At 37.0% G+C, this 12,412-nt stretch overlaps 2 protein-coding genes across 2 annotated transcripts in view; both read right to left on the reverse strand.

The window, feature by feature from the left end:
• Positions 1-3,455: 3,455 nt before the first annotated feature.
• vma21 (vacuolar ATPase assembly factor VMA21) lies at positions 3,456-6,081 on the reverse strand. The gene is made up of 3 exons (XM_016476216.1): positions 5,886-6,081; positions 5,562-5,671; positions 3,456-4,413 (listed from the first exon to the last, which is right to left on the reverse strand). Exons 1-3 carry the CDS (start codon positions 5,945-5,947, stop codon positions 4,271-4,273), a joined length of 315 nt encoding a protein of 104 aa, XP_016331702.1. The 5' UTR covers positions 5,948-6,081; the 3' UTR covers positions 3,456-4,270.
• Positions 6,082-8,243: 2,162 nt separating this feature from the next.
• mtnr1c (melatonin receptor 1C) overlaps positions 8,244-12,412 on the reverse strand; it is a 19,011-nt gene continuing 14,842 nt past the window's right edge. The window contains exon 2 of the mRNA XM_016476214.1: positions 8,244-9,076. Coding sequence (XP_016331700.1) covers positions 8,244-9,076 — 833 coding nt within the window. The remainder of the gene's footprint in view (positions 9,077-12,412) is intronic.

A 12,412-nucleotide genomic window follows, 5' to 3' on the forward strand; every position in this document is an offset into this window, starting at 1 on the left:
CAAAATATTCAGCAATGTCTGACCCACTTTCTGACTTTGGTTTTGCTTCAGATCCTACTACAGTACTACTGTAGATCTGTGCCATGAACCACTTAGCTGAGTACAGATGTTTCTCATACTTAGCATTAATCACTAAGTATGAGCAGAATTATATGAATACTATATTAAATCAATGCATTTCATTCATTATGTAACTGTACTGATTAAGTGATGGAGCCAACTGACCAGCAGCCAAAGTGTGAAATCCCATCAAACTAACCATCTTTAATGGACATATACTTCCTCTTCCTTAATTCAGCTTTCTACAATGTGTATCAGGCATCGTCAAGACATATATTATTTATTTATTAAATGTGTTATTATTATTAATACATTCAAAATTACAACATATATAATTTATTTTAGTATTTTATTATTATTACTGAATTGTAAATAATATATTATAATATTTATTTTAGATAAGATCTTTAAATTATTTATGTACAGTTTGCAATGTATCTGAGTGTTGGTTGTATGTGTGTAAGTCTGAACTGGTCAAGACTTTTCTGACCTTAGTGACGTCATGCATTGTCTGATTGTAGAAATTCACATTCACATGCACACAGGAAATGGGGAGGATTTTACAACATCCTCTCACCTATCTGCATGTGTATTTACACGACGGGAGTGAGTCACAGAGAATAATAAGGGCAGTGGTGGATGAAGTACACAAATCAAGTACTTTCCAGTAAAGTACAGATACTTGAAAAATTTACTCAACTACAGTAACGGAGTAAAGCTACTCCGTTACTGTCCACCACTGAATAAGGGAAGAATAATACACACACACACACACACCCATAAACTCAAGCACGTATGCACACTCACATATACACACAGACCTGAATTAATAATTATAATGATGATGCACAAATGGATGAAATATCTCCGTCATCTCTGTGTGTCTGCGGAGGAGTGAGGAGAAGCAACGAGTGAAACAGAAATAGAGAGACTGGTAGTGGTTCTGTCATGTGCTGTGTAGATTTCAGGTTATGACTGCTATGTCTGAGGAACAGTTGAATAACAGCTATCCTTGCCCTGTCTTCAGGATCAGTTTTCAGACAGATATAGGTATCCAAGTCTTGAACAGCAGGACCTGCCGGATATTTTTAAATAGGATACACGGTCTAAACATGTCTTGATAACACAGTATCACCAAAGATGGAGATACTGTGTTATCAAGACATGTTTACACAACACATCTAGTTATTTTATCAGATGCTTATTCACACACATTTGTCCACACTTTAACACACTTACAGGAACAATACAATGGTGACATCAGTGGAAATAGAACTAGCAGCCATTCAGTTTCTTTCATGAGCTTTAACTATAACACCTCACTCTCAACAAACTCAAAAATATGTCAGGGAAATAATTCAGAAAGTAAATTAGTAAAAGTTAGAATTCAAGTGTAAGAATTCAACTCATCAGATGAAATACATGGGCAAAATTTCCCTCTTCTTCTGACCTCAGTGTGTTCAGGTGAATCACACATCATGGTCAATTATAGCACACACCACACTAGATGGCGCCAACGTTTCGTGTTCTAATGGCAAAAATATAAGTCATGAACATAAAATACTCAGGCTCACTTTTTAAAAAGTAATTTTTAAACATTTCATATTTTAAACATAGTGTCTACTCAGAAATATACCTTATATTTATTTTATAGTTATTTTATGTTACATAATTATTTTATAACACCGGTTTTACCGTACAATGTCACTGTACAGCACTAATAGTGGATTGTTATTTTTGTTGCATAAGGAGGTTTTATTATGTTAGGAATGATATAACATGAAAGATGAGTTTGTTTCTTCATCGGATCAGATGAGAAATTTATCATTACACCACTTGCTCACTAATCGATCCTCTGCAGTGAATGGGTGCCGTCAGAATGAGAGTTCAGACAGCTGATAAAAACATCACAATAATTCTCAAGTAATCCACACAACTCCAGTCCATCAATTAACGTCTTGTGAAGTGAAAAGCTGCATATCTGTAATAAAAAAAATCAATCAAGACATTTTTTTACTTCATTAAGACATTTTTAACTGTTTCTGGCTAAAATGAAAGTCCTTTATCCATAATATGGCTTTCCCCAATGATTCATCTCATCTGAATCAGCAGAGAAAACTGCATATATCAAGCACTGTTTATAAGTGGAAACATTCCAAAACAGTTCTAAACAAATACTGCAATGTTTTTATCAACTAGTTGGACTCTTTCTGATGGCACCCAGGATCCAATTTAAGTGATGTAATGCTAAATTACTCCAAATCAGTTATTCATTGTGATAGCCGCAGTTAAATGGGTTGCAGGTTATGTGCTGTGTCTAACTACACTCTTTAGCTTATTGCTTAAACATGAACTTCTATTGTTCTATTATCTAGAGTTCAGTAGTGTAATTCTGCTGTCAGCATTGTAGAGTTTTGTAGTGTAGAGTTACTCAGTTGCGCTTCACAGCTCACTGTGGGGGTGGAATGGAGAGAAAGTAGTCGGCAATGACCAGAGAAAACGACAAACCTGGAGGGGAAACCAGGAAATTCTACTAATACTCCTTTTCCACTCTTCCTCTTCCACCCAGACATACTCTCAATATTTCCACAAGGATGTTTCCCTGCTTTCCCTCCCCAGCTTTATCCCTCAAGACATTCAACTCAGTTTTCCCCTTTCCTCTGTTTCTCAATCATGATCATCATCATCTTCTGTCTCATTCTGCTTTAGCAGTTGGTGTGTAAAAGCCCTCATTCCTTCCATTACCGGCTGTACCGATGAAAAACAGCACTTTAAGAATCTATCCAAACCAGAACCCATTCTTGAACTCATCAAAAACCAAAGCCATCTTTGGGGGGAGCAATTTGATGTAACTTGATGCAGACTGTCTCAGGGGTTCAATGACCCTTTTTGTTTGTATAATATGAAACATATAACATATATAGTCTGCTTTATTCTGAACCTTTATTGATGTGATCTTGTTTTTCTTAACTGTTCATTGCTTTATGTACAAATATTAGAATTGAGTTTAAAATGCCCACTAGTGAGGTAGAGCTTGAGGCTAATCTCAAAACAGTATTCTAGACTTGGTCTTGTCATGGCCTCAACCATGGGTATGCAGGGGTTTATTTCTGAATTACAATTTGATCGAAACTACATACATGATTACAGTGAGTTTCCACTTGATACATGTGCAGAGCTTGAAACCTGTAGCAACCGCTTCAGATTTTCAAGACAGAACACATGTATTCAGTCATGCAAAATTATTATATTGAGTGTAAGTGTGAGCGCTATTGCTACAAAGGGAGTGTTAAAATAGACATTTAAATGTCACATGGTGCCTTCCGTGTGATCAAATATTTATGCAAATCATAAATAGATATTATAGGCATAGATCAATCTAGATCAATATTCTGATAAATGCTGTAATAAAATTAATTCATTTTATTTATATTATCCTAAAGGGGCACAAACAATGGGCAGATGAAGTATTGATTTATTTGCTACATTGATCTAAAATACATAACATCAACATATTAACTCTCACCCCACTCAGAACTGTCATTTTAAACAATATTTATAAATTATAAAATGTCTAATAAGAACGGCAATACTCTTGGGGCTTCAAAAGTGTGCATTTCTAGTAAAAATTGACAAAATGAAAGTTCCAGAGAACAGATTTAATTGATCAATAAAACGACATGAAATTAACCATATTGGAATTATTTTTGACTTAATCACACAGACACAAACTAGTTTTAAACAACCAACTGTCTACATGATCACTGTATGTTTGTGTAAAAATGTAAGGGAAGACGTTGAAATTACACAAAAGACCTACGGTTTGAATACAACAGCTTGAAATCAGTTGATTCAGAATTGGATTCATCTATCGAATAGCCTGAAATGGGTCAGAATGTGACACTGCACGAACAATGAACTTTCATGAGAACAGTGCATCTTCTCTGCTGTCCTGTATTAACCCTGCACAAAAACACAGATTGACACAACCTCCAGCCAGACCAAAAGATGACCTCGACCATTCCATGAGATGAAGAAGAAATCAGGCATCTTCTCTCTGATTGGCTGAGATATTCAGGAGAAAAGTAAACACACACACACACACACACACAGAGAGATGGTGTCACGCCATTATGATATTCTGGTTCAGGAATGAATAAGACAGATTGTCGTGTGTGTTTCCATCTCTCCCTGTAGTTTTCAGTCTTGCTTAATCCTGTTTTCCCTCTCTCCATTGGGGTGATCCCTCATTCCATGCAACATAAACGAAGAGTGCCAAAACCACGTGGACGGCAAGCACAGCAACAATGGCAGCATAGAAGTAGCTGTCATTGCTGGAGAAACCCAGAGAGGCTGTGAAGAAAAGAAGAGAATTAAGCAGAAATTACAGAAGCAAATCAGCAACTAAGGACTTAAAGGGTTAGTTCACCCAAAAATGAAAAAAAGCTTGTGTTTTACTCACCCCCGAGGCATCCTAGGTGTATATGACTTTCTTCTTTCAGATGAATCCAATCAGAGTTATATTAAAAATTGTCCTGGCTATTCCAAGTTCTATCATTGCAGTCAGCGGGTGTTGCTGTTGAACAGTCCACAAGTCGTCAAATAAAGCTCACGCATTCATAATAAAACATGCCGCAGACGGCTCCGGGGGATGAATAAAGGCCTCCTGTAGCGAATTCATGTGTTTTTGTAAGAAAAATATCCATATTTCAAATGTAATAAACACTTTTCTCTCACTTCCGCTGACTGTCATACACTGAAGCAGTTCCGGCGGATGACGCAGCACGTATGCGTTGCGTGATTAGTGACGAACGCGGAGAGAGAACAAAACAAAAAGCCGGTCACAAATTAGAAGTACAAACAGAGGATTTGCAAAGAAAAATGTCGGAGGATTTCGATATATAAACCAAGAAGAGACTGGTTTTCCTTTGCTAAAGTAAGGAAACTTTGCTTCCTTTGCTCCTATAAACAAACTCGCGAGACTAGCATATCTCAGAGGCGTGCGCGCTGCGCATACGTGCTGCGTCATCTGCCAGAACTGCTTCAGTGTATGACAGTCAGCGGAAGTGAGAGAAAAGTGTTTATTACGTTTGAAATATGGATATTTTTCTTTAAAAAACACATGGATTCGCTACAGGGGGCCTTTATTCATCCCCCGGAGCCGTCTGCGGCACATTTTATTATGAATATTATGAATGCGTGAGCTTTATTTGACGACTTGTGGACTGTTCAACAGCAACACCCGCTGACTGCAATGATAGAACTTGGAATAGCCAGGACAATTTTTAATATAACTCCGACTGGATTTGTCTGAAAGAAGAAAGTCATATACACCTAGGATGCTTCAAGGGTAAGTAAAACACAAGCTTATTTTCATTTTTGGGTGAACTAACCCTTTAATACACTGAGCTGTAGTATAACACGTATATTAAATATTATTATCGTTATAATTATTTTAATAAATAAATATGTTGGAGTATCAGCCTTTGAAAGCAAAATACCTTCAAAGAGAAAAGACTTTGACGCAAAATATAGTCCGATGGGTAGAGTTATCATCAGAACAGTGAAAAACAAGAGTGTCTTGAGCACAGAGACAAGAGAACCGTCATTCCTGAATGAATGCAAGGAAGAAAGATACAAGAAGAGATTAGACCAATTAAACTAGTCAAAATGTGAATTTTAAATCATCTGAAATGCAACAGTAATATTAATTCATCGACTATTTCAATTGAATCTCTTAGTTTCGTGCCCCTAGTCATTGTGATTTTGGTGCGAGGTCATGTGCAGTCTGAGCAGAAGAATAGGCACATCATAGACAATCTTACCCTCTGAAATCAGCCGCGGTTGCAGGCACGGAGCCCACAGCTGTCTTGTCGTAATTTTGCATTCTGTATTTTTATTTATGGACAAAGAAAAGAAGAAAGATATAGGAACTCAATAGCTCGTAGTTCCGTGCTGCGACATCTTGAATTAGTTGCTCTTCCGGGTCTTTGTCACATGATCTGGATGATCGTGACGGCAGTTGTGTGCGTGTGTATGCGCATGTCCGCTAGGGGGCGCCGCAGCACTGTAACGTGTAGCCTACACGAGCAGTACAGGACCTGAACTTCTGAAAAATCTCTAAATCAGTAGTGTTCAGTACATGTTTTGGGGATCTACCGCACTGCACATTTTGTATGTATTCCTTTAACATACCCGATTCAAATGAGAAGTCTGTTATGAAGGAGAGCTCCATAAATAAACTAAGTATGTCGGATAAAAGAGGATATACTAGAAAGTAAACTTTGAAAAGTCTTTGTAATACTAAAATGGTTGCAAGGTTTCAGGATAAAAGACGACATTTAGTTTATTATTTTTTATTTAATGAAATAAACCAGGGCTGGTACTGGCCTTTAAGTTTTTATGATAAAATTATTATAATTTAAGAGATTTTTAACTAGAAGAGATTTTTAAACATAAAACCAGCATTTGTGGACTTTTAATGCAAAACCTTGTAGTTACTGAGATTTAGCCATTGTGACAGCTTCCCTATATGACAACTAGCTTCTATTCATAGCTTATATATATATATATATATATATATATATATATATATTATGGTACTTAATTATATGGAGGAACCGAGGGCCAGTTGGTAAACATTTCACTGCATTACATATGATGATATTGACACATAAAATTATTATAATTTAAGAGAGTATTTCTGAACTCAAAACCAAAAAATATTTATGGAGAAAATCAGCATAATTGGACGTTTGCATCAATACTGAGTTATACAAAGTTACTGAGCTAGCTCTTGTGACAACTAGCCCCAGTCTCACTTATATACAGCAAATTATTTATAATTCTATAATAAAAATAAAAAGTCATGACTTGTAAGTGAATATATATATCAGTAAAAATAAACAAATAAAATCTGCTCAAAATAAAGACCTGGGATTCAAAAGACTGTATGCTTTTACTCCACTGAGCTGGACAATACATTCATGTCTATGGCTATTTATGTCTGTGGTGGATATGGCACTGCTAGAGCATCGGGGGTTAATACTTCAAGCCGTTCTGTGAAAATTACTGCCCCAGAGAAGCTTGTATCAGGTCATCATCATGCCCCTTTCAGCCAGCTCTTTTAGTGTCTGGAGAAGCGATAAATCTTCCTCAAGGACAGGAGCAAGTGTGTGTAGTGTGTGCAGAAAAAAAATGAAGGTAAGTAATCGGACTAGAGAAAAGTATGACTGTCAATTATGGAGGCAAGATATAGCAAGAGAAGAAAGACAGGACTACAAAGACAAAGATGTAGTTTAGTTTTTAGCACCGTTGCATGCAGACCACTCAGATTGGAAATGCCAACCCTGATTGTATGGAAATACACCACATGAAGTAGATATATCAAAAACATTTAACTAAAATCATTTTTGTTGCAAAAGTGAAAACATACAACTTGATCTACAATAATTATGGATGTATCAGTTGTATGTTACTCTAATAAGCATCAGTCTTATATTCCTTTATTATTACTACAAAAAAAAAATCTGTTACTTAGAAACACACTGCCTCATATACAAAACATCCATATACAAAGAATTTACAAAGGACACACAGAGCATCAAAATGTCTTTTTCAGTGTTTGTTGCCATGGTATCAACCAATCTTTATAAGAACATAAGAGCATATACTCAACCATCTGCAGTAGTTTTTTTTTAGCTCAAGTCTGCTCAAACAAAATGCATAAAAAGGCTGACGACCACGTAATTTGTTAAGGAATGTTCATTCAACAAGAAATACTGGTCTTATAGGCCCCCGGACTAGTGTAGAGTCGATCGGATACAATGGGGCTAAAAGCACATGTTATAGTGAAACTGTGCTTTTTGATGGAGCAACACATTTTGTGGGAAAATAAATCATAGAAGTCGTTTGTTGGCCTGCTATGAAGATGACCAGTTAAGACCTTAACACAGACTTTAACAAGTAGCAAGATAAGTGTTAAAAAGGCCAAGTCAATTGACTACTTTTGGCTTAACAGCAGCTCTATCGTCATGTTTCATATTCCTGATAAGACAACTGCTCTTTCTTTTTCTCAATTAATTCCACCATGGCATGAATGCAAAATTTTTAATAATATCAGTCCACAAAGTCAGATTTGTGATGCAGTCTGGAATCATAAATCACAAATGTTTGCTCATTTGTCAAGAGGAGAGTAATTTGTCATTACTCTTTATGGCTTCAGTGTTGTACCTGGAACTCTCAGTGAGCAGCGCTCTTGGGGTGCAGAGAGCACGGAGAATCTGTTTGTACTCTTGCCTGAAGTTCTGGTTGAGCAACCCGTAGACAACGGCATTCAGACAACTGTTGAAATACGCCATGAAGTAGCTGGTAACAAACAGCCACTCTGGGACATTCGGTGCCACTGTTGCTGGGTTAACCGCCACGGCGAGCCCAATGAAGTTCAGGGGCGCCCAGCACACGGCGAACAGCACAAACACCACAAACATCGTCAAAAAATTCCTCAGGTTGGCCACTCTGACTTTCGGATTGGGGCGGACACGACCTTTGACCCTAATCACCAACGTCCATATGCGCAGGTAGCAGAAAGAAACCACGCCCAGAGGAACGAGGAAGTGGATCAGAACAACGCAGACGGTGTAAGAAGAGCTTGCTGTCTGGGTGAATGTGCAGGAGAAGACACGTGGGTCGTATTTTAGGGAACCAACAAGGAAGTTGGGCACGATGGCCAGAGTGGTTAGCATCCAGGTGAGGAGCAGGTACAGACAGGTGTTTCGACGAGAATACAGACAGTCGTAGCGGAGACTGTGGCAGATGTAGCAGTAGCGGTTGATGGCGATTGCCGTGATGTTGAAAACCGAGCCGATCACACTCAGTCCCATAACAAACCCACTCAGCTGGCAGTGCAGGGAGCCCATTGTCCAGCCATTATGGAAGATAGCGACCAAAGCCAAGGGGTAGGGGTACAGCGCCACCACCAGGTCAGCGACAGAAAGACTGACCACAAAGATGTTACCTATTAAAGATAGAGAAATTGAGAGTGACATAATTGTATCATATTTACATACTTAAATGTTTACATAAATGAAGTTTATAATTAAATTATACCATATTGCAATTGCACATGATAACTGCAAACAGCAAAGTAAAATAAAATTCACCCAAATGAAAATTCTGTCATCATTTACTCAAGCTTGGAAGAAAAAAGAAGATCATTTGAAAGTCTTAGGAGGTTCAAACAACATTGGACCCCACTGACTTACATGGACAAAAATATTTTTAAAATTACCTTCTTTTGTGGTCCACAGAAGCAAGAAACTATAAACCATAGTACAATTGTGATTACTGGGAAACTCGAATACAACAGCAAAGAAAAATACATTCTTAAAGGAACACTCCACTGTTTTTGAAAATAGGCTCATTTTCCAACTCCCCTAGAGTTAAACAGTTGAGTTTTACCGTGAAATTAAATTTCTTCAAATATTTACTCAAGCTTTATGGATTCAAAAAAACATTGAGACATTTATTTTTCAAAATATCTTCTTTTGTGTTCCATCTATAAACCATATTACAATTATACATAAGTACTGAGCACATAGTTCACCCAAAATGAACATTCTGTTATCAGTTACTCACACGTAAAAAGAAAAAAAGATATTTTAAAAATAATTTTCCAAAATATCTTATTTTGTGTTTCACAAAAGAGAGAAACTATAAACTATAAGAAACTATATTACAAGTACAGATGATTACTGGCCAACCTAAATACAAAAATAAATTGGACCCTGAGACCCTGGACCCTTTTTAAAACAACATATTTTTGTGTTCCACAGAACAAAGAAAGTCATACAGGTTTGGTGTGCCATGAGGTTGAGTAAATGATAAGAATTTTCATTTTTGGGTGAACTATCCCTTTAATTCACATAAACCCCTCAACTATATCCAGCTGTATCATGTGGTGGATCACACGTGCTCCACTCTCTGCACTCTCATTGTCATATTATCTCATAGTCAGATTATGTCATTGTACATTTGCGTAGAGTTAAACTCTGCTCAACTTTGTTGCACCGCCAACGGTCCCTGTTGCTCATGTTGCCTCAAATCACCAACTCTCACTGAAAATGAATGACTTCCGGTTGCTTTGTTCCTACAAATCGCTGTCAGTGTGAACTATTACTCTTTTTCCCCTCCCTTTTTTCTGTAACTTTGTTTTTATTTATTTTTTTATTTTTTTTATTATTATTGTACTTTTTTTATTTATTACTTCCTTATTAATCCCTATTTTATTTTGTATTTGAGAATATAAGAATTAAAATGTAAAATAAATAAAATTAAATTAAAAATAAATATTTATTTTCATATCTTTTATTTTACATTTTAATTCTTTAATTAAAAGCTAAGCAACAAATGATTTGGCACTACAAATATGAAATATACTATATTTCTAAGCATTTATCAAAGTAAACTGAAACAGAGACAGAAAAGGATATTTGAATTAAAGGGAAAAAAGAAAACAAAATATGAGTAGTAAAGTCTCTTTCACAGAGTTTTTTTATTTTTTTTTGTAATATCAGCATAGTGCATCTCTGAGACAGAGTATAAGTGTCCTTTAAAAGAGTGTGTATTTGAAGGTAAGATAAAGAGAGTCTGCGTCAGAACTGTGTGTGGACTGATAGAATACAGACACAAGTATGTAATTTATAACTCGATTACGGAGGCGCTGTAAGAACTATTATCCCTGCAGACTAACATTAAGTCTCCTCACACTGTTCACAACACTCTAAAAGATAATAAAGAGAAAAAAAAGCCCCACTGCCAGACCCCGTCTGGCTGCCTTTAAAAGCTAAGTAATTCAGCCTCATGTTCCATCTCAAAAACAAAACGGTCAGACAAATCCATCTTCTCTAAAAATTACCTCATTGTGTCTGTGCAAAAATGCATTTCTGATTGAATTGCCCCCGTAAACCCATTTACAAATCTTTCTCTGAATTCAAATGCAGCTCATTTCTGCAGTTTCAATTATTCTTTGTTGCAACACTGATCAGGTCACACTTGTTTTGCTCACATTCATGAACTCTCATTGACTGTTTCCCTCCATCACACTCTGTCTCCATTTCAAACCAAAGGAGCCGAAAAGATTACATGTCAGGAAAACAGCCTCTTTTCCCATTTGGCATACATCTTTGAGAGTCAGTGAAACCAGAGGAACCCAGCCCTGCTTATTATATGACCATTTCTACTTGAGGTTGAAGAACACGTTCATGGCCTATTCTGTCTGCAACAAACAGCAGATTGTCATAAGGAGAGAAACAAGATTCAGTTGCAGATGGCATCTGCCTGGTGAGCACAATTGCACACTAACACAAAATCAGATGTTAGAAAGCCTTAAATCTGCACCTTTCTCATCGTGTCACCTTTAGCATCAGACATGATTTATCTGAGCATTTCCTTTAAATCTACAGTGGCATTTTGACTAGTGTCTCAGCCTGCCAAATATTTGTCAACCCGAAGCCACAGCTGACAGGAAGTGTGCTTTGACAAGATCACCATCTCCCGCCATCAGTCTAGCACCCGAAGCATCACACACTTGACAACACACGGGGCTGCTTCAGCTCTCTGTGCTGACATGAAAAGTGTATGCAGAAATTATAACCTTGAAATATCTGTACTTCTTATACATATGTTGTCGTGATGATTGATCCTTGCATAATACAGTTTTTCTGAATTGCTAAAACACTAAACCCCAATCTCTCTCTTTCTGCTAAACCTTAAACAAGTTCAGGCAGTTAGGCTCTATTTGCAAATCTCATGCACTCTTTTTGCAACACTCTAAGCACATTCTCATTCACTTAAACACTTTTCACACTGTGATGCATTCGTGCTGCAAAATGCTAAACACAAGCTGCAAAAGTTAAACACAACTAAAGCACAGTTGTCATCGTTTACACACAACAATTCAAAATTGTTCACACTTGTTTCTAATGATGTGATCAAACCAACTGTACAAAATATGAGCCAGTTCAGAGTGCACAAGTGGCACAGGTTTCCATCCTTAGATGGAAACAATCTGAGAAGGAGAGGAGGAAGAGTACATGTAAGAAGTGGAGGATGAGGAGGAAGAGGATGAGGAGAGAAAGAGTAAGGTTTAGAGAGTGTTATCAAGGCTGGATCTGTCAGACCAGAGGGTTTTTTCTCTTTGTCTAGCAAAAAAGACAACATTACTTGTGATGTGGATAAAGTCCTTAGGCTGGACTCAAGCACAAAGACATGATGCTGAGACAGAATGAATCTCTCATTGACCCTGATTTTACAATTGCACAACTTACAGTATTTGAGTGTACTGTAACATGCT

This window comes from Sinocyclocheilus anshuiensis, unplaced genomic scaffold, assembly GCF_001515605.1.
Source record: "Sinocyclocheilus anshuiensis isolate Anshui unplaced genomic scaffold, SAMN03320099.WGS_v1.1 scaffold1262, whole genome shotgun sequence".
Taxonomy (NCBI): domain Eukaryota; kingdom Metazoa; phylum Chordata; class Actinopteri; order Cypriniformes; family Cyprinidae; genus Sinocyclocheilus; species Sinocyclocheilus anshuiensis.